At 45.0% G+C, this 25,447-nt stretch overlaps 1 protein-coding gene and 1 pseudogene across 1 annotated transcript; both read left to right on the forward strand.

Annotated features, from left to right (window-relative positions):
* Positions 1–775: 775 nt before the first annotated feature.
* On the forward strand, positions 776–13,649 carry TARM1 (T cell-interacting, activating receptor on myeloid cells 1). The gene is made up of 7 exons (XM_065920822.1): positions 776–893; positions 5,979–6,014; positions 6,144–6,434; positions 6,734–7,029; positions 8,919–9,056; positions 9,380–9,574; positions 13,549–13,649. Exons 1-5 carry the CDS (start codon positions 860–862, stop codon positions 8,934–8,936), a joined length of 675 nt encoding a protein of 224 aa, XP_065776894.1. The 5' UTR covers positions 776–859; the 3' UTR covers positions 8,937–9,056; positions 9,380–9,574; positions 13,549–13,649.
* A 9,542-nt stretch (positions 13,650–23,191) lies between these two features.
* Positions 23,192–24,096, forward strand: LOC136158982 (vomeronasal type-1 receptor 4-like; annotated as a pseudogene).
* Positions 24,097–25,447: the final 1,351 nt, after the last annotated feature.

A 25,447-nucleotide genomic window follows, 5' to 3' on the forward strand; every position in this document is an offset into this window, starting at 1 on the left:
GTACAATGTTTGCGTGATCATTGGGTATAGATGATAAAATGAACAGCCTTTAAAACATTTCCCTGTTAGCATACCTCGGAGCCTGTTCATGATATCTGATGAAATTTCATGGACAACTAGGCATTGTATAAACAAAAAGTGGGCCTAGCCTCAAAGGAGACGGCTGGACCCAGAGCAGGCAGAAAAAAGAGCCACACTCTTAATGTTGGGAAAATACATTGATGATCAATGATTCCTGTGAAAGGAGTCACAATTAAAAGGGGGAAAGGATGGAAGAAATGTTCACATATTGAGGTATGGGGAAGTCATTCTGGCCTCTACATGGTTTAATTTAAACTTTAGGTTAACCGAAACAGCCTCTTGGGGACGCCAACAGTGAGAATGAGTCCTAACCACTGGACCACCAATGGGTTCTAGCAATCTAATTTATCAACTGAATTCTCATTGTCACCGTTAGTGAAATAACTTGACAACAGCCAGTGGGCATGTCTACCAGCCAACCGATGCTTGCCGGGAATTTCCAGTATCCTCAAGGGCGAACGAAGTGCCGTCACCTCTTCAGGAATCCTTCAGGCTCATGCCTAAGGCATCTGGAGGGCTACCTACTTGAAGCCTGAAATCTGCCCGAGGCAGGTGAGGATTTTTTGTGAGCCAAGTTCTTGTGCAAGAAACGTGTTGCAATTGGCATCCTCAACACGTTTCCGGAACGTGTGGGGAGAGGGAACTGAACTGCCCGAGGAAACTGTCGCTGTCGTCACTCTGGAGCGGGGGGCGGGGCGGTGAGGCGCTGGTCCCTCCGGCTTTTCCCCCCTCTGTGGCTGCAAAACCGAAGGACCCCTGGACGAGCTGACATGCCACGATGCTCTCCATGCTGCTTCTCCTGCTCTGCGTCAGTAAGTCTCATAGGGCCGTACGTGGAGGACACAGAAAATAAGGCAACTGGCAAGCAGTTTACACCGGGCTTAGAGACAGAAAGGACATCAGCTTTAGTTACTGAGTGCGTATCATGTGTGGGAAATCGGAGCGCAACATACACCTTCCCTCTAAACCACTGTTTAACAAACTGGGATTGCTCTTGTCTCAACTCTGTTTGTAACAACTCTGTTTGTTAATCCCATGCCTGAACTTTATAGGCTTTGTGCTTTTCTTTTTTTCTGGCCTTGTGTTTTCCTTAAGACTGACTCACACTGTTTTGCTCACATAAAAATATGTAAGTTAGAGGCTCTATATCAATACCATTAATAAAAGTCCAGTGTCACATAGAAGGTAACTATAAAAAGATGCAACGAGATAATAAACATTAGAAGATGCTAACTGTGTACTGTTCCATGTTAGGTTTCTCAGCCTGAAATACACAATTTCTTTATTAGAAAGGCAATCAGCCATGATCAAGATACATTGGAGGCTAGTTTCAAATAGACTTTTTGTTGATATCATCAAAGGCAATATGAGAGTACTTATGGCACGCTGTCACGCAGGGATTTTTTTTTTTTTTACTATTTTTTAAAGAATATTTTTATTTTGATTTGGGGTATAGCCAATTAACAAGGCTTCCCAGATGGCTCAGTGGTAAAGAATCCTCCTGCCAATGCAGGAAGCTCAGGAGACACGTGTTTGATCCCTGGGTTGGGAAGATTCCCCTGGAGAAGGAAATGGCAACCCACTCCAGTATTCTTGCTGGGTTAATCCCATGGATGGAGGGGCTTGGCGGGCTACATACCGTCCATGGGGTCACAAAGAGTCAGACACGATTGAGTGAGTGAGCACGTATAGCCTATAAACAATGTTGTGATGGTTTCAGGTGAACAGGGAAGAGACTCAGTCATACATATACACGCACTCATTCTCCCCCAAACTCCCCTCCCATCCAGGCTGCCCCATACCACTCAGCAGAGCTCCCTGCGTCTACGGTATGTCCTTGCTGGTTCTACAGTTAAATAGAGCAGTGTGGGCATGTGCATCCCAACTCCCTAACTATCCCTTGTCATGCGATGCTTTAACCATCCTTCCTTCCACCTAAAATCATCACATGTAACGCCAGTGGAATATATTCCACATTTGGGAGATACCACCCTGATCCTTCCCCAACCAACCAACCAACCAGCCAACCAAACCAAAACCCTGCAAGAGAAGATCAGGTAGGTCCGCGTCGACAGCTTAGGACTCGGATGTGAGTTTGCAGAACCAAGGGGCTTGCTTCAGATTGCACAGGTGGTATGTGAGGAAGCCAAATTCAGCCTAGAAAGGTCTAGCTCCCCAAACGATTCCACTCAGGCATGACGTTCAATTAAGAGAACGTACACATGGGGTCTTCGGTATGGAAGCACCCTGGGCATGCCTGATGGGACTTATGGGCTGGAAAATGCCCGAGGAGGAAAAAGATGCATGGTTCAGAATGCCCCCTGGCCTCCAGCCATGCAGCTAGGAGGTGACACACGATGAGTATTTCCAGAAACCAACAAGGCCTGGTATTCACGGCAAATCTGGAGAGGAGAACTCGCCTCCACGAGGACCTTTGCCCTTGGCTTTCTGCTATCATGGCAGCCCACTCCAGGATTCTTGTCTGGAGAATCCCACAGACAAGGAGCCTGGCGGGCTGCAGTCCATGGGGTCACAGAGAGTTGGACACGGCTGAGCGACTAACGCTTGAACTTCCTTCACTTCTCCTATCATCAGACATGTCTGATGCCCAAACCGCTCCTCATGTTCCTTGCGTCAGAGGCTGTTTTGGAGACCTGTCTCAGCCATGTTTTCAGAGGGAAACTCAGGGCTGCAGCACGTTCGCTGGAGACGCAGCTCCTGCCCACGCCCTCTGCGGGAGCTCTGGGAAAACCATGCCAATGTCTGAACGTTTCCTCCTCTTTCAGGGTTACCTTCACAATCAGGGTCAAGCATGCATGGCATTCTTGGGCGGGCATCAGCCCACGGGGTCACACAGAGTCGGGCACGGCTGAGCGGCTGACACAGCACTGCATCTGCTACGACATAACACACACAGTCCACGCTCAGTAAGTGCTAACTTTTTAATTAAGTAATTTTTAAATTCTTGTCTGCGTTGGGCCTGCGTTGCTGCGTGTGGGCTTTCTCTGGCCGCAGCGAGTGGGGGCTACTCTCCGGTTGTGGTGCACGGGCTTCTCACCGCAGTAGCTTCTCTTGTTGCCGAGGATGGGCTCAGTAGTCATGGCGCACGGGCCTAGGTGCCCCGCCGCCTGTGGGATCTTCCCCGGCCAGGGGCCGAACCCGTGTCCCCTGCACTGGCAGGAGGCTTCTTTTTTTGTTTGTTTGTTTATTTTAACTGGAGGCTAATTGCTTTACAATATTGTGGTGGTTTTTGCCATACATTGACATGAATCAGCCATGGGTGTACACGTGTCCCCCATCCCGAACCTCCATCCCTCACGACTGTCCCAGGGCACCGGCTTTGAGGGCCCTGCCTCATGCATCAAGCCTGGACTGCCGATCTGTCTCACACACGGTAATATATGTTTCAGTGATTTTCTCTCAAATCATCCCACCCTCACCTTCTCCCACAGAGTCCAAAAGTATGTTCTCTCCATCTGTGTCTCTTCTGCTGTCTTGTATATAGGGTCGTTGTTACCATCTTTCTAAATTCCATATACATGCGTTAATGTACTGTATTGGTGTTTTTCTTTCTTACTTCACTCTGTATAATAGGCTCAAGTTTCATGCACCTCGTTAGAACTGATTCAAATGCGTTCTTTTTAATAGCTGAGTAATATTCCAGTGGAAACAGTGTCAGACTTTATTTTGGGGGGCTCCAAAATCACTGCAGATGGTGATTGCAGCCATGAAATTAAAAGACACTTACTCCTTGGAAGGAAGGTTATGACCAACCTAGACAGCATATTAAAAAGCAGAGACATTACTTTGCCAACAAAGGTCCGTCTAGTCAAGGCTATGGTTTTTCCAGTGGTCATGTATGGATGTGAGAGTTGGACTGTGAAGAAAGCTGAGTGCAGAATTGATGCTTTTGAACTGTGGTGTTGGACAAGACTCTTGAGAGTCCCTTGGACTGCAAGGAGATCCAACCAGTCCATCCTAAAGGAGATCAGGCCTGGGTGTTCATTGGAAGGACTGATGCTGAAGCTGAAACTCCAGTACTTTGGCCACCTCATGCAAAGAGTTGACTCATTGGAAAAGACCCTGATGCTGGGAGGGATTGGGGGCAGGAGGAGAAGGGGATGACAGAGGATGAGATAGCTGGATGGCATCACTGACTCAGTGGGCATGAGTCTGAGTAAACTCCGGGAGTTGGTGATGGACAGGGAGGCCTGGTGTGCTGCGATTCATGGGGTCGCAAAGAGTCGGACACGACTGAGCGACTGAACTGAACTGAATATTCCACTGTATCTATGTACCACAGCTTTCTTATCCATTCGTCTGCCAACGGACATCTAGATTGCTCCCATGTTCTGGCTATTGTAAACGGTGCTGGCAGGAGGATTCTTAACCACTGGATTTCCAGGGAAACCCAAGTACCTCTTTTTTATGTTTTCTATTCCTTTTCTTTTTGCAGCCACGCAGGGCTGCTTGTGGCATCCTAGCTCCCCAACCAGGGATTGAACTGGTGCTCCCTGCAGTGGAAGTTTGGACTCTTAACCACTGGACTGAGAGGGAATTCAACATTTATTATTCCTTTTATCATTCAGTCCCCTCTGACCTGGTTAGACATTGCTTCCATTAACAATCGCTTCCAGAGATTTTTTAACCTTTAAACTTTTAAAACCTTCTCCTTTCAAACATTTGCAAGTACGTGCTTCAGAGGTATTCCGGGCATTCACAACGTTGTGCAAAGCGTCAGCCCACACTTTTTCATCATCCCCGACATAAACTCTACTTGTTAACCAATAACCTGCTTCCTCTTTCTCCTCAGCCCCTGGTGCCTTCTACTGTACTTTCTGTCTCCAATGAATTTGCCTGTTTTAGGTATTTAAGTGGAGTCATAATAGTATTTGTTTTTTCGTGTGTCTGGCAAGTTTCACTTAGACTAATGTTTTCAAGGTCCATCCATGTTGTAGCGTGTATCAGAACTTCATTCATCTTCATGGCTGAATAGTATTCCATTATGTGTATGTGCCTCATTTTTGCAATCCATTGATCTTTTGATGGACATTTGGGTCTTCTCACCTTGTATTTACTTTTCTGCTTTTTTTCAAAACATGAAACATAATATTTTTGATTGACTCATGCAATTTTAGCACAAAGGCTTGGTAACTTCCCTCTTTCATTGCAAAGACACAGAACTGTTTAGTCCACACAGGGGTAAAAAGAGGAAATCTCTTAGCCACACAGACCTAACCAACATCTGTTGAGTTAGATCAATCTCTCTCTTATAATAATGTTGGAAAACAGGCTTGATATTAGTTTTAAAGAGATGTTAGCACTCAGGTAAACCTGTATCTACCATGTCCAGGCATTAACACTAGTATGTGTGTATATACAAACATATGCACGCTTTTCAGATTGTTTTCCCTCACAGATCATTACAAGATATTGAAAATAGTTCCTTGTGCTATACAGCAGGTCCTTGTCGCTTATTTTATATACAGTGGTGTGAACCTGCTCATCCCAAGCTCATAACTTATCCCTCCCTTCTCTTGCACCTTTGGTGATCACAAGTTTGCTTTCTACCTCTGTGGGAACTAGGAGCCCATGGGCAGCACAGCCAAAGAGAGAGGGGGAGAGAAAGACGTGTCAGACTAAGCGTGGCTCAGGTAGAAGGAGAGGGTGAGCGGCTCGGGGGGATTCTGCGGAGCCGGGAAAGGTCCTGGGGCCTGGGGGGTGAGCGCAGCCCAGGAGAAGCCCTGAGGTCGGGGTGGGGGAGCTGGGAGCAGAGCAGGGCCCAGGGTCCAGCCTGGGCACGTGCGCGCGCCCGCGGGCTGGAGCCCAGGACGGCCCCTGGGGGCCAGGAGGTGACGAGGCGGGCTCCGAGCTGGTGTCTGTGTCCCTCCTTGCAGGGCTGTGTGTCGGCCAAGCAGACGGAGGAAGAGCTGGTGAGTGGTTCTCCATGGACCGTCCTGATCCTCCCCCCGCAGGGACCCCCCACTTTCCCCTCCCCCCCATGGGCTTCCCGAGAGCAGGTGGGAGGGGCGCCCCCAGACCTGAGACCCGCTTCCTTCCAGAGGCGCTTCCCAAGCCCTCCCTCGGGGCCTGGCCCAGCTCGGTGGTCCCCGCCCGGAGCTCCGTGACCCTGCGATGCGGGGCTCCCGCCAGGGACGTAAGCTTCGCTCTCAGGAAGGGGGGATGCGTCTGGGAGATGGTCCAGTCACCCAACTCCACCGAGGGCCGGGCTGAATTCCACCTCCCCGATGTAACGTCCAGCCACGCGGGAGAATACAGCTGCGAATACCGCGGGACGGGGGACCCCCGCGTGAGCTCACGGCCCAGTGAGGCCCTGCTGCTGCTGGTGGCGGGTGAGGGGGCGCCCGGGAAGGCCGGCCGGCCCGGGGCCAGGGGACAAGGGAGGGGGCGGACCAAGGGACGGAGAGCGGGTCTCCCCTCCAGGGTTGTTGGGCGGGGAGATGGAGAGAGGCGGGGACCGAGGCGAGGCCTTGGCTTGATCCAGGGCTTGCAGGAGGGAAACCTCCTCGTTGGAGTCGGGCAGAAAGAGCAAGAGGTCGTTTGCAGTCCCGCAAGAAGCCCCTGCCGGGGACCAGGGCAAGCGGGGCACCCAAGGCTCCCCTCCGTGACCGCGGGGTCCCCCTTCTCACAGGGTATCTCCCTAAACCTTCCCTCCAAGCCCACCGAAGGGGCGCTGTGCTCGAAGGACAGGAGGTGGCCCTGCAGTGCCAGCGGCCGGCCGCGGACCGGGGCACCGTCCTGCTCGCTCTGCTCAAGGCAGGAAGCGCGGCGCCGGTGCAGGTGCGGGCGCCGGCCGGGCGGGAGACCGACTTTTCCCTGCGGAGCGTGAGCGCCAGCGCCAGCGGGAACTACAGCTGCGTCTGCTACCAGGCCAGGGCCCCCTTCCGGGCTTCAGAGGCCACCCCCGCCTGGAGGTCTGGGTGGCGGGTAAGGCTCCGCGCGACTGGAGGGTTTTTTCAATGGAAGTCAAAGTCAGGCATTTACTTACCCCTTGGCTCTCGTTTCTACACCACTTGGCTTGTTTCTCTAAGGTTGATTCGTTTATCTACTTTTGGCCGCACTGGGCCTTCGTCGCTGCCGCTGGGCTTTCTCTGGTTGCCCGGGCGGGGCTCCGCCGCAGGGGGCGGGCTTCTCTCCGCGTGGACCACAGGCTCTCGGGGCTCCGGTTCAGTAATTGTGGCGCCGGGGCTGAGTGGCTCCACGGAGTGTGGGGGTCCTCCTGGACCGGGGATCGAACCTCCGTCCCCCGCATTGCAGGGCGGATTCTTACACCCTGGGCCACCAGGGAAGTCCGCACTATCTCCTCTTTTTAATGTCCTTTCCTTCCTACTTTCTACTCCTTTTTTGTTGCTGTACATTCTTGGTCAATTTCTCCTGCTTTTCTTCAAAGCGATCAAACTCAGCATCCTCAGAATTCCTTCTACCACTCTCGCATCTCTTAAAGGTTGGCTTATCCTGGTGATCTTGATTTTATTCTCAAGAGCAGTTTTTGTTGTTGTTCTCATCATGTGGTGATTTCTCAATTTAGAGAAACGGATGCAACATCTTTCCGTATCTCAGGTCACTTACTGTTTGAATTTGTCTGGGATGATTTTTCTTCCTGGTGGAATTTTGTTCCACCGAATGCTACAGGCTTTCCTTTTCTCGACTCTGTCAACTTCTCTCTCTCTCTTTTTAAATTTATTTTTATTATTTATTTGACTTCATTTAGTTGCAGCACACAGGATCTTTAGTTGCAGCGTGTGGGATCTAGTCCTCTGATCAGGGATCAAACTCAGGCCCCCTGCATTGGGAGGGCATAATCTCAGCCACTGGACCACCAGGGAAGTCCCCCCACGTGAATGTTTATGATTAGAAATCAGGGTCTGTGCGCTTAACCCAAGATGGGGAGAGGGCTTACTGAGCAAGATGGTGTCATCTGAATTTCTCCCAGGGGCTTTTGCCTGCAGGGAACACTACTGGGGACGGTTTAGAGAAGAGCTTGCACTGACTGGGGTGTGTAGGTGAAGACACGAACACAGGCTTCTCTTTAGGAACCAAGACCAGTTCCTGGCCGGAGCCCTTCTTGACTGAAGCGGAGATCCTCCAAGGCCCAGATGCGGAGCTACTAAGCTCAGTTTTCTAGACTCACTGGAGGCATGGAGGTCTGTGCGGTGGAGGGGGACGCAGATGAAGCTGCTGAATTATTGCAGTGCTTTGTGGAGCGTCTTCGGTTTTCAGAGTTATTCCTAAGGCTGTGTGTGTGAAGTCACTTCAGTGGTGTCTGACTCTTTGCGACCCCATGGACTGTAACCCGCCAGGCTCCTCTGTACATGGGGGTTCTCCTGGCACGAATACTGGAGTGGGTGGCCACTCTCTTCTCCAGGGGAATCTTTCTGATCCAGGGATTGAGCCCGCATCTCTTAATTCCTGATTCATGGAGGTAGAAGGGCCAAAAGGAAATGTGGGAAAGTGGAAATGTGATAAAGAACCAATAAATGGAGACTTCCCTGGTGGGCCAGTGGCTAAGGCTCTGCAGTCCCAATGCCGGGCCTGGACTTGGTTCCCTGGATCCTACACCCAGCAACTAAGATGTAACAGAGCCAAATAAATATTTAAAAAAATAACAAATAAATGAAAGATAGATGACAAGGCAGAGGGAATACAAAGAACAGAGGAGGCAGGTGGAACCACTGCACTGTTTATTTTTTCCATGATTAAAACCTAAATGCCGGTACAGCTGACCACTGGTCAGGAAAACCGGGCGGGTGTATGGGAGTCACGCTGGGTAGATGACACCCTGGCATGGTCCGTGCTCATCCACTTCTCTCTTTTAGCTTCCCCACCTTCCATAATCTCGGATTACACCACGGGGAACCACATCAGACTAGCTCTAGCCGCCGTAATTATGTTTACCGCGGGGGCTTTCCTGCTGGAAGCCTGGTGTAGGCAGAGGCACGTCGGCGGGGAGTCAGGTAAAAGCAAAACAGTCCAGAACACCTCTTTTCACAGGTTGCTATCATGATACAGGGGTTTTCAATCTCCATAGTCTACCATAGAACTTATTCTTTAAAAAATTTACTTATGTGTCTGCACTGGGTCTCAGTTGTGACCCTCAGGATCTTTAGCTGCGGCCAGGGGGGCTCTAGTTCCCTGACTGGGGATTGAACCCAGGCCCCCTGCATTGGGTAGTGGGGGTCTTAGCCACGGGACCCCCAGGGAAGTTCAGATGGTGGCTAACTCTCTACAGTCAAATATTCCTACAACACTTGCTCCTTTTCTCCTTGTTTACCTTCAGGATGAAGGATCTCAGGTCCCCAGAGCTGGAGAAGCCTGTGGAATGACTTATGCTGAACCAGACAGCAGAGACCTAAGTGAAGGTCTTCCCAGCCAGAGAAGGAAGGGAGAACTTCCGGCAAGGAGTGGATGATGACAGAGAGGCCCTCAGGGGATTGGGCAAGGAGGAGGCTCCTTCCTCAGATCGCCAATAAACGTGTGTTTCCTTCTTCTAAAGAATCTCTTTTAAGTGAGAGGTATTATTCACATAGAATTAAAGGCACACATCTCAAGGGCACAGCCTCCATGACTCTATCTATTTATCTATCATCCATCCATCCTAATCTGTCATCTATCTGTATATCCATCCATCATTCCATCTATTTATCTATCACCTATCTATCCATCCTAGTCTATCATCTATCCATATATCCATCCATCATTCCATCTATCTATATGTACCTGTGGTCCGTCTCTGATTCTGTGATTCTTACCCTCATGGTCTGGTCCAGTGGCTCCATGGTGCTTCTCCTGCTCAGACACCGCCAGAGGGTGCAGTGTATTCACACCCCCAACTGGACACCACAAATGCCCCCTGGAGACCAGAGCCACCCGCACCATCCTGATGCTGGTGGTCACCTTCGTCACCTTCTACCTGCTGAATTCTGTGTTTTTTCTTTATGTCACTGCCTTTTTTGATATTCATCTGTGGTTGATACAGACCTCTAATGTCTAGGTTTCCTGTTTCCCCACCATTTCTCCTTTCCTGCTGCTCCTTAGGGATCCTAGAACTGCTAGATTCTCCTCTTGAATTGATAGCAAATATGATTAAGGTGATAAATATTTAGTAGACTGCTGGAATAATGACAAATTATTCTGTGACTACTCAGTGCCAAGTGTTTAAATTGAGTTATAACTAATATATAATATTACATTAGTTTTAGTTTTACGATATAACGAATGGGTACTTGCATGTGTTGCAAAATGATCCCCACAATTCTCCTTACTATCTGTGCACACACACACCCACATTGTACAGATCCCTTCTTGTGATGGGAACTTGAAGTTTCAGTCCCTCAGCATTTTCAAAAAATGCAACAGTGGAAACATCTATTTCTGCTTTATTGACTATGCTAAAGCCTTTGACTGTGTGGATCACAATAAACTGTGGAAAATTCTGAAAGAGATGGGAATACCAGACCACCTGACCTGCCTCTTGAGAAACCTGTATGCAGGTCAGGAAGAAACAGTTAGAACTGTACATGGAACAACAGACTGGTTCCAAACAGGAAAAGAAGCACGTCAAGGCTGTATATTGTCACCCTGCTTATTTAACTTATATGCAGAGTACATCATGAGAAACGCTGGGCTGGAGGAAGCACAAGCTGGAATCAAGATTGCCGGGAGAAATATTAATAACCTCAGATATGCAGATGACACCACCCTTATGGCAGAAAGTGGAAAGGAACTAAAAAGCCTCTTGATGAAAGTGAAAGAGGAGAGTGAAAAAGTTGGCTTAAAGCTCAACATTCAGAAAACTAAGATCATGGCATCCAGTCCCATCACTTCATGGGAAATAGATGGGGAAACAATGGAAACAGTGTCAGACTTTATTTTGGGGGCTCCAAAATCACTGTAGATGGTGAATGCAGTCATGAAATTAAAAGACGTTTACTCCTTGGAAGGAAAGTTATGACCAACCTAGACAGCATATTAAAAAACAGAGACATTACTTGGTCAACAAAGGTCCATCTAGTCAAGGCTGTGGTTTTTCCAGTGGTCATGTATGGATGTGAGAGTTGGACTGTGAAGAAAGCTGAGCACCAAAGAACTGATGCTTTTGAATTGTGGTGTTGGAGACGACTCTTGAGAGTGCCTTGGACTGCAAGGAGATCCAACCAGTCCATCCTAAAGGAGATCAGGCCTGGGTGTTCATTGGAAGGACTGATGCTGAAGCTGAAACTCCAATACTTGGGCCACCTCATGCGAAGAGCTGGCTCATTGGAAAAGACCCTGATGCTGGGAAAGATTGAGGGCAGGAGGAGAAGGGGACGACAGAGGATGAGATGGCTGGATGGCGTCACTGACTCGATGGACCTGAGTTTGAGTGAACTCCAGGAGTTGGTGATGGACAGGGAGGCCTGGCATGCTGCGATTCATGGGGTTGCAAGGAGTCGGACACGACTGAGCAACTGAACTGAACTGAACTGAAATGAACCAACAATAGTACTATGTTGGACATCACATCCCCATGACTTGTTTACCTTATAACTGGCTGTTGATACCATTTGACATGTGTACTCAACACCATTTTTTAGTAAAATTCCATGAACACAAAAGGTCAGCTTAGGCAGGGGCTGCCTTGGGAGATCTGAAAGCCAATCCATGAAATTACCAGCTCAGAGAAGACACAGCTTCCATCTTGGCATTGTCGCTTGCATATTTAGTTTTCATCACTGCAAAATGGAAACTTGGCATTTGTTTTCTGTTTGTCCTGTTTCTTTCTGTTTTTTTTTTAAATTTTTTAAATTTTGCCTTTAAACACTAAGGAATTAAATGCCTTTGTGTTATTTTTAGCTTTTAAATAATTGATTAAAATAATTTCAGGAATAATATATTTTCTTCCTCACTTAAATACTACTCCAATTATTAACACTTTAATACATTTCATTTATCAATTACTTTCTCTATATTTGATCCCTTTATCACTAGATTTTTATCCAGCCACTTCAGAGCAATGTGTGAACATGATGAATTCCACCCTTAGCTGACTAGCATGGTTTTACCTAAACAAAGACACCCTCCTACATGACCAGCACACTGCTATTTGATTTAGAAAACCGACGTGGATACAGCATTACTACCCATAGGTCCTGTTCAGAGTTTCTAAACGATCCCAAATATCTCCTCTTCTTTCCTGGTAGAGATTCCAACAAGATGTGTGTGCTGCATTCAGTTCTCACGCCCTTTCTTTCTTCCCCAGTCTCAGTCTTTCTCTGTCTTTCCTCTTTTAAGCCTACATTTGACCTACTTATAGTGACCCTCCCCTTGGTGCTTCTGATGACTCCTCATGACAGGATCAGTTTACATTTCCTATTCTAGTTCTATGGAAAACGCCATTGGTAATTTGAAATGGCTTGCATTGAACCTGGAGATTGCCTTGTATAGTGTTGATACAGAGCAGGACCCTGTGGTCTTTGCTGAGTCCTCACAATGTCCTCTACCTGCCTTTCGTCTGTGGAATAACTTTAGCCAAAGAATAAGTTTAATCAGTTCAGTTCAGTCGCTCAGTCATGTCCAACTCTTTGCGACCCCATGAATCGCAGCTTGCCAGGCCTCCCTGTCCATCACCAACTCCTGGAGTTCACTCAAACTCATGTCCATCGAGTCAGTGATGCCATCCAACCATCTCATCCTCTGTCGTCCCCTTCTCCTCCTGCCCTCAATCTTTCCCAGCATTAGGGTCTTTTCCAATGAGTCGGCTCTTCACACGAGGTGCCCAAAGTATTGGAGTTTCAGCTTCAGCATCAGTCCTTCCAATGAACACCCAGGACTGATCTCCTTTAGGATGGACTGGTTGGATCTCCTTGCAGTCCAAGGCACTCTCAAGAGTCGTCTCCAACACCACAGTTCAAAAGCATCAATTCTTTGGTGCTCAGCTTTCTTCACAGTCCAACTCTCACATCCATACATGACCACTGGAAAAACCATAGCCTTGACCAGACGGACATTTGTTGGCAAAGTAATGTCTCTGCTTTTTAATACGCTATGTAGGTTGGTCATAAATTTCCTTCCAAGGAGTAAGCGTCTTTTAATTTCATGACTGCAATCACCATCTGCAGTGGTTTTGGACCCCTCCCCACCCCCCAAAATAAAGTCTGACACTGTTTCCATTGTTTCCCCATCTATTTCCCATGAACTGATAGGACCAGATGCCATGATCTTAGTTTTCTGAATGTTAAACTTTAAGCTAACTTTTTCACTCTCCTCCTTCACTTTCATCAAGAGGCTTTTTAGCTCCTCTTCACTTTCTGCTGTAACAGGATAAGTTAAAACATGCAAAAACGAAGGAAAACAGTCAAACGAGTCCAAACAACAATAATGTAGCTATTAAGCAAAGTCGAGGACCTTTAGTTTCTTTTCAAAGGCTATAGATAATATCTGAGCCATATCTTGTGCGCTGTCTTGCAGACACTGAAACCTCCCACTGGGTGGAAGAAGTTAACTACATCATGACCATACTGTAGCCTCACAAAAGGTGCCACAATTCCAAGAACTGGCCTTAAAGAAATGGGAACAAACCATGGAACTGAGCACTAACTGCACCTAAAACAAGACGACACTGGTCAGACCACCAAGGACCAATTTCAAGATGACCGTCAGAGCTGACGGTGCTGTTTCTGCATGTAGCCCCTCGCCCCTGTCTACAAAACCTCTCACCCACTGATTGTCAGTAGAGGGACTTGGCCATTGGACAGACATCACCCCACACCCCCATGTCACCTGCATCTAAAATAAAGCAGACGTTCTTGTCACCAACCTGGCCTGTAATGGCTTTTGAGTGGTGAGCAGTTGGACCCCATTTTCGGTAACAGTATAATCATCTTAACAGTATTGATTCTTCCATCTGAGAGCTGAATATATCTGTCCTTCCTTTGTGTCACTGCAGTTTCTCTCATCAGCATCTCAGACTTTTCAAGTATAGTTCTTCTATCTCCTTCAGTAGGTTTATTCAGAGATATTTTATTCTTGATGCAATGGTAAATGGACTGTTTCCTTAATTTCTTTTTCTGAAAGCTTGTTGTTCTAATGTACATACAGAAATGTGAGAGATTTCTGTGTATTAATTTTGTCTCCTGCAGTGTTACTGAATTCATCAATGAGCTCTAGAAGTTTTCCGATACACCTTTAGAATTAGTTATATATAACACTGCATCATCTGCAAACAATGACAGTTTTAACATTTCCTTTCAAATGTGGATTTGTTTGATTTCTTTTTCTTCTCTGATTACTATGGCTAGAAATTTCAAAATTAGGTTGAATAAAAGTGGTGAGATCTAGTTGGTTTAATGTGTTTTTTTATTTATTTTCTGTCTGGGTGATCTGTCCATTGATATAATTGGGATGGTGAATATTTCCCTTATATATTGAGGTGCTCCTCTGTTGGGTGCATATGGATTTACAATTGCTATATCTTCTTTTTAAATGTAACCTTTGATAATTATTAGTGTCCTTCTTTGTCTCTTGAAATAGTCTCCATTTTAAAGTCTACTTTGTCTCCTTTCCAGTTCGAATGACCCAGCACCTGGAGATGGCCTGGTGGTCCAATGAGAGACCCAAGGAAAAGGATCTGTGGGTGACTTAGGGCAAATTATAGTCTCCTTGCAGAGTATGTGGATGTGAGGGACATCTGAGTTTTCTAAGGAGGGAAATACTGCCTTCAGAGTTGTGTTTCCAGATAAAATAGACCTGAGAACATAAATAGAACGTGCTGTGGGCCTTAGGAGAAAGCCTAGCCTCCAGATCACATGCGATGATCAGTGAGAACACACTTTGGAACAGTGGAAAAGTGAGACCGTGAAGGAAAATGCCCAGCAGGAAACAGTGAAGGGAGCCCTGGTGCACTGTGAGTGTCCCTCCCCGTTATGACTTTCACTCTAAACTTGGGATCTCCCACAGGGAACACAGAAAACTCTGCCTGCCCTCTGCTCAGCTGCCCTTGTGGACCTTCTCAACAGTTGCCAAGAGTCGTCACTAGTCCCCAGGCGTGGGTGAGAGTGATGAGCACTGGGGGTAAGATCTGCTCCTCCCTGGAGACGGCCCAGACTCTCCATGCAGACAGTGTCACCTCCGCTCCAGATGACATGATAATGGCCCCTCTGTGGGGAGATCGGGCCCAGGGACCCCGTCCCTATAACTGGGGCCCGTCCTGACTGACACTCCCTGCACAGAGTGTGGAGCCAAGTGCAGGCAGGTGAGTGCACCCTTGTGTTCAGTCTCAGGGCAGGAAACGGGAGAGCAGGCTCTCCAGCAGGAGAGGCGCTCAGAGCTGTGCTGTCAGCACCTTGGACAGAACAGGTGCCCCCGGCCTCGCCCTGAGCTGCCCCGTCCGTGCCCTGGAAGGACGGGTGGACAGTGGGAATGTGCTGGGGTTGTATCTGAGTGGGAGCAGAGTCACGGCAAATCCTGTGTCCTGGGGCCCCTGAGAATGAGGGGGACAGGTAGGGGGGTCACCGTGGATGGAATCTGTACCAAGTCCTGTGTGACCAGAGAGCGAGCTTCTCAACCTTGTATAAAAGTGTCTACTGACCTTGGACCTAATTGATTAGGGCTGGGTGTGAATATGGTGGAATAGGTTGATATGCAAGAGTTTGGGTTAGAACCTGAGAGTCCTGAAATAAGATCCAGTGAGAGACACATATAGACAGAAACACAGAGAGAAAGGCCGCCCTGTAACCACACTGCCATTCTCCTTCACTGCATGAAGTCGGCCCAGTAATTTCTGCCATGATTTGCCTTCACGATTCTCCCTGTGTTTTATGTTATGTATGTCAGTGTGGCTCATGTCTTCCTCTCTCTAACTGAATGGCAAAATGCCCTCAGCCTTATTACCGTGAGCAGCAGGGGAAAGAAAAAAGAATCTGTATTGAGACGGAATTCAGTTAACTTTCCAACCAGCCATAGTAGTGTAAATGTTAGAAAATAAGTATTGTTAGATTTTTTAAAGATTGGAATTAGGGATTGAAGGAGTACCCTCTGTGATGATTCATGTTTTATATTTGGAAATACAGTGAAATGTTCCCTGGGCCATGTCACAAATTGATGTTTGGGTCCCACAAATATTCATATGTTGAAATCCTCTACCTTAAAGATGAGGGTGTTAGAAGAGCCTTTGGAGATGCTTATATTAAGTGGGAGGCCCTTTGTGAATAGGATTCCCACCTTGTCCAACCTGGGCTTCTCTGGTGACTCAGACGGTAAAGAAACTGCCTGCAAGGCAGGAGACCCAGATTCAACCCCTGGGTCAGGAAAATCCCCTGGAGAAGGAAGTAGCTGCCCTCTCCAGAATTCTTGCCTGGAGAATCCCATGGACAGAGGATCCTGGGGGGCTACAGTTCATGGGGTTGTAAAGAGTCGAACACAACTGAGTGACTAACTTTTTTTCACTACCTGTCCAAATTCATGGACACTTCCATGCCCAGGCTGGTCCGCCCACACCTGTGGGTGCAGAGAGGCCCCCGGGGGCGGCAGGCACTAGAATGTGTCAGCCCTTCTGTGGGTTCACTTCTGACCCTGGCTGTGATGGTGCCTCCCCGGCTGTGACTGTTTGCGGCTGGGGGTCATGGGTCGTGTGGTGGCAGGTGTGTCCTGCAATTCGGGTGATAACTGTCGGTTTCAGGGAGGCACTTCCCCTGTGAGGTGATCTTTGTGTGGCCCACAAAATGGACAAGCAGTAGCTATGGCCACATCACTCACCCCAGCAAATACTCAGCCCAAGAGGAAAGAGGTGATGGACCATCATCGATTACTGAAATTGCAGTGAATCTAAAATGTACATCATGATTTAATATAAGTACACATTGTGAAGGAGTCCGCAGCTGACTGAACTGATGCATCCGCTGCCTCACATACTAGGTGTCATCACCTGTGGTCACCAGGTTCTATGTTAACCCTCAGACCTTGTTCACCTTATAACTGAAAGATTGTACCCCTTTACCATCTTCTCCCCTTTCCCCAACCCCATTTCCCAGGCGGCCACCATCGACTCTCTTTCTATGAGACTGATTTTCTTTTTTTTATGATTCTATCTATAATTGACAGAAATGGAGAAGGGAATGGCAGATATCTATGTCTGGATATTTCACACACCAAAGTGTCCTCGAGTTTTGTCCATGCTGTTGCAAAAGGAAGGATTTCCACCTTTTAAAAACTGAGTTAAATTCCTGTATAAAACACCTCAGCTTCATAATCTGTTCATCCATCAGTGGACATGGGCTGTTTCCACGTCTTGGCTCTTGTAACAGTGCAGCGATGAACACAGGGGTCCAGAAAGTGCTTCGGGATCTTGATTTCATCCCCTTGTACATATGTACTAGAAGCAGGACTGCTGGGTCGTATGGCAGATCTCGTTTTAGTTTCTGAGGAAATTTAACATTTTCCGCAGAGGCTGTACCCATTTATGTTCCCACCAACAGTGTGTAAGTGTTCCTTTTTCTCAACATCCCTGCCAATTTGTTACCTCTTGTCTTTTGGGGAACAGACACTAACAGGCAAGAGATGCTATCACATTGGCATTTTGATCTGATGACTAGAGATATTGAGCACCTGGCTCTTTGTTTGCTGTCTTTGGGAAAATGTCTACTTGAGTCCTTTGTACATTTTAAACTGGGTTTTGGGTTTTTCCATAAACTCTTTTTATATTTTGGATGTTCACTCATCACTGGGTATGTGGATTGCTAATATTGTCTCCTACTGCATAGCTGCCTTTTCATGGTTTCCTTTGCTCTGCTGAGGTCTTGTGTGATACACTCCCATTTGTTTACCTTTGCTTTTGTGGTTAAATTCAAACCATCATGACCATGAGCAGTGTCAAGGAGCTCACTTCTTTCCTCTCAGAGTTTCACGGTTTCACTCTTACATCCCAGTCTTAGCCCAGTTGAGGCTATTTTTGTGTGTGATGTAAGATAGTCTGCAGCTTTTCTTGTAGTTTTTAAAATTAGGCCATAACTGACATAATATTCTATCAGATTCATGTGTATAAAATAATGATTCAGTATTTATCTACGCCACCAGTTGGTTACAGTAAGCCTAATTAACATCTCTTACACATGCATTACATTTTTTTTTCATTCAGTCAGAATTTGGTGGGTTGTTTTTTTTCATTTCTTTTTATTAGTTGGAGGCTAATTATTTCACAACATTGCAGTGGGTTTTGTCATACATTGACATGAATCAGCCATGGAGTTACATGTATTCCCCATCCCGATCCCCCCTCCCACCTCCCTCTCCACCCAATTCCTCTGGGTCTTCCCAGTGCACCAGGCCCGAGCACCTGTCTCGTGCATCCCACCTGGACTGGTGATCTGTTTCACTTTAGATAATATAAATGCTGTTCTCTCGACACATCCCACCCCCGCCTTCTCCCACAGTGTCCAAAAGTCTGTTCTGTACTTGTGTCTCTTTTTCTGTTTTGCATATAGGGTTATCATTACCATCTTTCTAAATTCCATATATATGTGTTAGTATGCTGTAATGATCTTTATCTTTCTGGCTTACTTCACTCTGTATAATGGGCTCCAGTTTCATCCATCTCATTAGAACTGATTCAAATGTATTCTTTTTAATGGCTGAGTAATATTCCATGGTGTATATGTACCACAGCTTCCTTATCCATTCATCTGCTGATGGACATCTAGGTTGTTTCCATGTCCTGGCTATTATAAACAGTGCTGCGATGAACATTGGGGTGCACGTGTCTCTTTCAGATCTGGTTTCCTCAGTGTGTATGCCCAGAAGTGGTATTGCTGGGTCATATGGCAGTTCTATTTCCAGTTTTTTAAGAAATCTCCACACTGTTTTCCATAGTGGCTGTACTAGTTTGCATTCCCACCAACAGTGTAAGAGGGTTCCCTTTTCTCCACACCCTCTCCAGCATTTATTGCTTGTAGACTTTTGGATAGCAGCCATCCTGACTGGCGTGTATTGGTACCTCATTGTGGTTTTGATTTGCATTTCTCTGATAATGAGCGATGTTGAGCATCTTTTCATGTGTTTGTTAGCCATCTGTATGTCTTCTTTGGAGAAATGTCTGTTTAGTTCTTTGGCCCATTTTTTGATTGGGTCATTTATTTTTCTGGAATTGAGCTTCAGGAGTTGCTTGTATATTTTTGAGATTAATCCTTTGTCTGTTTCTTCATTTGCTATTATTTTCTCCCAATCTGAGAGTTGTCTTTTCACCTTACTTATAGTTTCCTTTGTTGTGCAAAAGCTTTTAAGTTTCATTAGGTCCCATTTGTTTATTTTTGCTTTTATTTCCAATATTCTGGGAGGTGGGTCATAGAGGATCCTGCTGTGATTCATGTCGGAGAGTGTTTTGCCTATGTTCTCCTCTAGGAGTTTTATAGTTTCTGGTCTTACATTTAGATCTTTAATCCATTTTGAGTTTATTTTTGTGTATGGTGTTAGAAAGTGTTCTAGTTTCATTCTTTTACAAGTGTTTGACCAGTTTTCCCAGCACCACTTGTTAAAGAGGTTGTCATTTTTCCATTGTATATCCTTGCCTTCTTTGTCGAAGATAAGGTGTCCATAGGCTCGTGGATTTATCTCTGGGCTTTCTATTCTGTTCCATTGATCTATATTTCTGTCTTTGTGCCAGTACCATACTGTCTTGATGACTGTGGCTTTGTAGTAGAGTCTGAAGTCAGGCAGGTTGATTCCTCCAGTTCCATTCTTCTTTCTCAAGATTACTTTGGCTATTCGAGGTTTTTTGTATTTCCATACAAATTGTGAAATTATTTGTTCTAGTTCTGTGAAAAATACCATTGGTAGCTTGATAGGGATTGCATTGAATCTATAGATTGCTTTGGGTAGTATAGCCATTTTGACAATACTGATTCTTCCAATCCATGAACACGGTATGTTTCTCCATCTGTTTGTGTCCTCTTTGATTTCTTTCATCAGTGTTTTATATATTTCTATGTATAGGTCTTTTGTTTCTTTAAGTAGATATACTCCTAAGTATTTTATTCTTTTTGTTGTAATGGTGAATGGTATTGTTTCCTTAATTTCTCTTTCTGTTTTCTCATTGTTAGTGTATAGGAATGCAAGGGATTTCTCTGTTAATTTTATATCCTGCAACTATACTATATTCGTTGATTAGCTCTACTAATTTTCTGGTACAGTCTTTAGGGTTTTCTATGTAGAGGATCATGTCATCTACAAACAGCGAGAGTTTCACTTCTTCTTTTCCTATCTGGATTCCTTTTACTTCTTTTCCTGCTCTGATTGCTGTGGCCAAAACTTCCAAAACTATGTTGAATAGTAGTGGTGAGAGTGAGCACTCTTGTCTTGTTCCTGATTTCAGGGGAAATGCTTTCAATTTTTCACCATTGAGGGTAATGCTTGCTGTGGGTTTGTCATATATAGCTTTCATTATGTTGAGGTATGTTCCTTCTATTCCTGCTTTCTGGAGAGTTTTAATCATAAATGGGTGTTGAACTTTGTCAAAGGCTTTCTCTGCATCTATTGAGATAATCATATTGTTTTTATTTTTCAATTTGTTAATGTGGTGTATTACATTGATTTGTGGATATTAAGGAATCCTTGCATTCCTGGGATAAAGCCCACTTGGTCATGGTGTATGAGTTTTTAAATACGTTGTTGGATTCTGTTTGCTAGAATTTTGTTAAGGATTTTTGCATCTCTGTTCATCAGTGATATTGGCCTGTAGTTTTCTTTTTTTGTGGCATCTTTGTCTGGTTTTGGAATTAGGGTGATGGTGGCCTCATAGAATGAGTTTGGAAGTTTACCTTATGCAATTTTCTGGAAGAGTTTGAGTAAGATAGGTGTTAGCTCTTCTCTAAATTTTTGGTAGAATTCAGCTGTGAAGCCATCTGGTCCTGGGATTTTGTTTGCTGGAAGATTTCTGATTAGAGTTTCGATTTCCTTGCTTGTGATGGCTCTGTTAAGATCTTCTATTTCTTCCTGGTTCAGTTTTGGAAAGTTATACTTTTCTAAGAATTTGTCCATTTCTTCCAAGTTGTCCATTTTATTGGCATAGAGCTGCTGGTAGTAGTCTCTTATGATCCTTTGTATTTCAGTGTTGTCTGTTGTGATCTCTCCATTTTCATTTCTAATTTTGTTAATTTGGTTCTTCTCTCTTTGTTTCTTAATGAGTCTTGCTAATGGTTTGTCAATTTTGTTTATTTTTTCAAAAAGACAGCTTTTAGCTTTGTTGATTTTTGCTATCGTCTCTTTAGTTTCTTTTGCATTTATTTCTGCCCTAATTTTTAAGATTTCTTTCCTTCTACTAACCCTGGGGTTCTTCATTTCGTCCTTCTCTAATTGCTTTAGGTGTAGAGTTAGGTTATTTATTTGACTTTTTTCTTGTTTCTTGAGGTAAGCCTGTAATGCAATGAACCTCCCCCTTAGCACTGCTTTTACAGTGTCCCATAGGTTTTGGGTTGTTGTGTTTTCATTTTCATTCATTTCTATGCATATTTTGATTTCTTTTTTGATTTCTTCTCTGATTTCTTGGTTATTCAGAAGCGTGTTATTTAGCCTCCATATGTTTGAATTTTTAACAATTTTTTTTCCTGTAATTGAGATCTAATCTTACTGCACTGTGGTCAGAAAAGATGACTGGAATGATTTCAATTTTTTTTAAATTTTCCAAGACTAGATTTATGGCCCAGGATGTGACCTATCCTGGAGAAGGTTCCATGTGCACTTGAGAAAAAGGTGAATTTGATTGTTTTGGGGTGAAATGTCCTATAGATATCAATTAGGTCTGGCTGGTCTATTGTGTCATTTAAGGTGTGTGTTTCCTAGTTAATTTTCTGTTTAGTTGATCTATCCATAGCTCTGAGTGTGGTATTAAAGTCTCCCACTATTATTGTGTTACTATTAATTTCCTCTTTCATACTTGTTAGTGTTTGCCATACATGTTGTGGTGCTCCTATGTTGGGTGGATATATATTTATAATTGCTATATCTTCTTCTTGGATTGATCCTTTGATCATTATGTAGTGTCCCTCTTTGTCCCTTTTCACATCCTTTATTTGAAAGTCTATTTTATCTGAGATGAGTATTGCAACTCCTGCTTTCTTTTGTTCTCCGTTTGCGTGAAATATTTTTTTCCAGCCCTTCACTTTTAGTCTGTATGTGTCTCTTGTTTTGAGGTGGGTCTCTTGTAGACAGCATATATAGGGGTCTTGTTTTTGTATCCATTAGAATTTGGTAGGTTTTTGACTACCAGTTTCAGTCTTTAGATGTGGATGTTCAGTTTTCCAAACAGCACTTTTGAAGAAACTATCCTTTTTCTGTTATATATTCTTAGTGCCTCTGTCAAAATTTAATTAACCAGAGGAGCTTGGGTTTGTTTCTGCCTCTTTATTCTGCTCCATTGAGCTGTCTGTTTAAATGCCCATACCATAGTGTTTCTGTTACTATAAATTTGACATACAGTTTGAAATAAAGAAGTTTAATGGTTTGTTGTTCTTTCTCAAGATTCTTTCACCATTTGGGTATTTTTTTGATTGCCTACCAATTTGTTTGTTCATTTGTTTTTCTGTTTCTGAGAATAATGACATTGAAAATGGTTGAATTAAGCCAACAATGTTGCTGAAGAAGGCAGACATGTTTCCAAAGTTGACAGACAGACCTTACATGGAGGTAGGAGATCAGGATACAGAAGCAAATAGAAAGCTGTTGTATAACACGGGGAGCTCAGCTCGGTGATGACCTCGAGGGCACAGTTGGGAGACAGGTGAGGCTCGAGAGGAAGAGGATATATATTTATACATTATACTTATATCTGATTCACACTGTTCTACAGCAGAAGCTATCAAAACATTGTAAAGCAATTAGCCCCCGATTTAAAAAATTTAAATAAAAGTAAATTTAAAAATATAAGATAATAACGGTGGATGCTTTAACTGGTATCAGGAACATGTTATCCAGGTAAACTCATTTCTCTGGACTATGACAGTGTCTTCTCTTTTCAGGAGAAGTAAAATGTGGGAATCCTTGTCCACTGTGAGTTACGTAAGAAGACTGCTGGTGTCTCTATCTGCAGAGTCTCCTGTTTGCTCCAGGCCACTCCGAAGTCCTCTCCATGTCTTTTCACAAAGATGCCCTGAGAACCATAAGCCAGGCAGCCCTGAAAACCACATATCTGACACAGATAGGAGTTGGGTCTCTGGCCAATGCCATCCTTTTCTCCCGCAGCATCTCTCCAGTCTTGCTTGGCCACAAGCAGAGGCCTGCACACACGATTCTCACCCACGTGGCCCTGTCCAATCTTTTGTTTCTTCTGTCCTCTGGGGTTCCCTACACAATGGCTGCTTTTGTTTTGAGGAAGCCCCTGTCCGGCCTTGGGTGTAAGTTTGTGTATTACATCCAGAGGGTGGCTCGCAGCACCAACCTATGCTCCACCTGCGTGCTGAGCACCTATCAGTCCTTCACTCTCACCCCCAGGAGAGAGAAGTCGGTGATGCTCAGAGGAAGGGCCCCCAGGGTCACTGGTCCTTCCTGCTGCACCTGCTGGATGCTCAGTCTCTTAACATACATCCCTGTTCCTCTGAAAATCACTGGTCCGTGGGACACACACAACTCTACGGATTCCCAAGGCAATTGGTTCTGCTCAGTCTCAGGTAATGTCATAGGCTTTGGCTGATTGTGGTCCGTCTCTGATGTCATGTTTATGGGCCTCATGGTCTGGTCCAGTGGCTCCATGGTGTTTCTCCTGCTCAGACACCACCAGAGGGTTCAGTATATTCACACCCCCACTGGGTACCATGGATGCCCCCCGGAGACCAGAGCCACCCGCACCATCCTGATGCTGGTGGTCACCTTCGTCACCTTCTACCTGCTGGATTGCATTTTTTTCATATCAGTGCCTCTTCAGATTTTCATCTCTGGTTGTTCCAGGTCTCTAATGTATTGGGTTCCTGTTTCCCCACTATTTCCCCACTCCTGCTGCTCCTGAGGGATCCTAGAACTCCTAGGTTCTGCTCTTGAGTTGTTAGAATGAATGGATAAAGTGCTAAACATCTAGTAGACACCTTCAATAATAATTGTACCTATTCTGTAAGTACTCAGTATCATCCTTTGTTAATCGATGTATAATTAATTTCAGATAGACAACATAATGAATGGATATTTGTATCCAAAATGATCACAGTAAGTCTAGTTACCATCCCTCTACCTTCACAGATGATACGAATCATTTTCTTGTGATCAGAATTTTGCCACATTTATTTAGTTAGTTTTTGGTTATTATTTGGCTCTGCAACATGTGGGATCTTAGTTCCCAGACCAGGGATTGAACCTGCACCCCTGCAGCGGAAGCTTGAAGTCTTAACCACTGGACTGCCAGGGAAGTCCCCATCAGAAGAACTTTGAAGGTCAAGTCTCTTAGCATTTGTCAAGTATTCAATGATTATAATTGACTATATTCACCATGAGGTACACTCTACCCCCTTGAATTGTTTATTCTATAAGTTGATAGCTTTTGATGTTTGCACTCAATACCCTGGAGGAGGAAATGGCAACCCATTGCAGTATTCTTGCCTGAAAAATCCCATGGACTGTAGCCTACCAGGCTCCTCTGTCCATGGAATTGCAGAGTCGGATACGACTGAGCAACTGAGCACTCAATACATTTCTACATAAACTCCATTGAATTGAAAAGGTTCATTGGAAGCAGTGATGCCTTAGGAGAGCTGAAAATCCATCCATGAAATTATCTGCTCGAAAAACCTACCCACCATTATTGAGGAAATGATTTCCGTCTTGACCAATGCAGCCATCTGAAGGAAACCTCCTTTCTCAGGAACATTTCAAGAGTTTCCACAAACTTTATCTCCATGTGTTGTGGCTAATACCTGACACATTGGCACGCAATCCAATATAGGTCTCCATAAATATTAGTCTTGTGCAGGTGAAGATCTGATTCCTGAGATGAAGATAACACACAGGAAAATAGAGAATATATTCTTCTATATTTCCTGTAACTGGACTTCACTCTTAATTCGCCAGTATGCTGTAGTGTTACACAGAAAATCCATGTTGTTCAATGGTTTGCTTCTCCTTTAAACCTGGATTGTTTACATGGAGGACCCTCAATAAACTTAATTGATTAGATGAATCATGTAATCTGAAGGACAGACCAGAAGTTGCTTTTTTAAAAAAAAAAAAAAATCTGTTCCTTGAATATATAGTTTTCTTGATGGCATTTTGCAACCTGAGATTTGTTTCTATTTGTCCAATCTATTTTTCTGTTTGGTTTTTTTTTGCCATCTTTTTGGAGTGTAATTATTTAAGTCCCATTTTAAAACTTTAAGGTTTTAAGGTATAGCTATTTTTCAGT

The sequence above is a fragment of the Muntiacus reevesi genome, chromosome 2 (assembly GCF_963930625.1).
Source record: "Muntiacus reevesi chromosome 2, mMunRee1.1, whole genome shotgun sequence".
Taxonomy (NCBI): Eukaryota; Metazoa; Chordata; class Mammalia; order Artiodactyla; family Cervidae; genus Muntiacus; species Muntiacus reevesi.

Coding starts and splice junctions, on each gene's coding strand:
- TARM1 (XM_065920822.1), top strand. CDS start 860: ATGCTCTCCATGCTGCTTCTCCTGCTCTGCGTCA. Junction 6,015..6,143: donor AGCAGACGGAGGAAGAGCTG/GTGAGTGGTTCT, acceptor GCTTCCTTCCAG/AGGCGCTTCCCAAGCCCTCC. Junction 6,435..6,733: donor CCTGCTGCTGCTGGTGGCGG/GTGAGGGGGCGC, acceptor CCCTTCTCACAG/GGTATCTCCCTAAACCTTCC.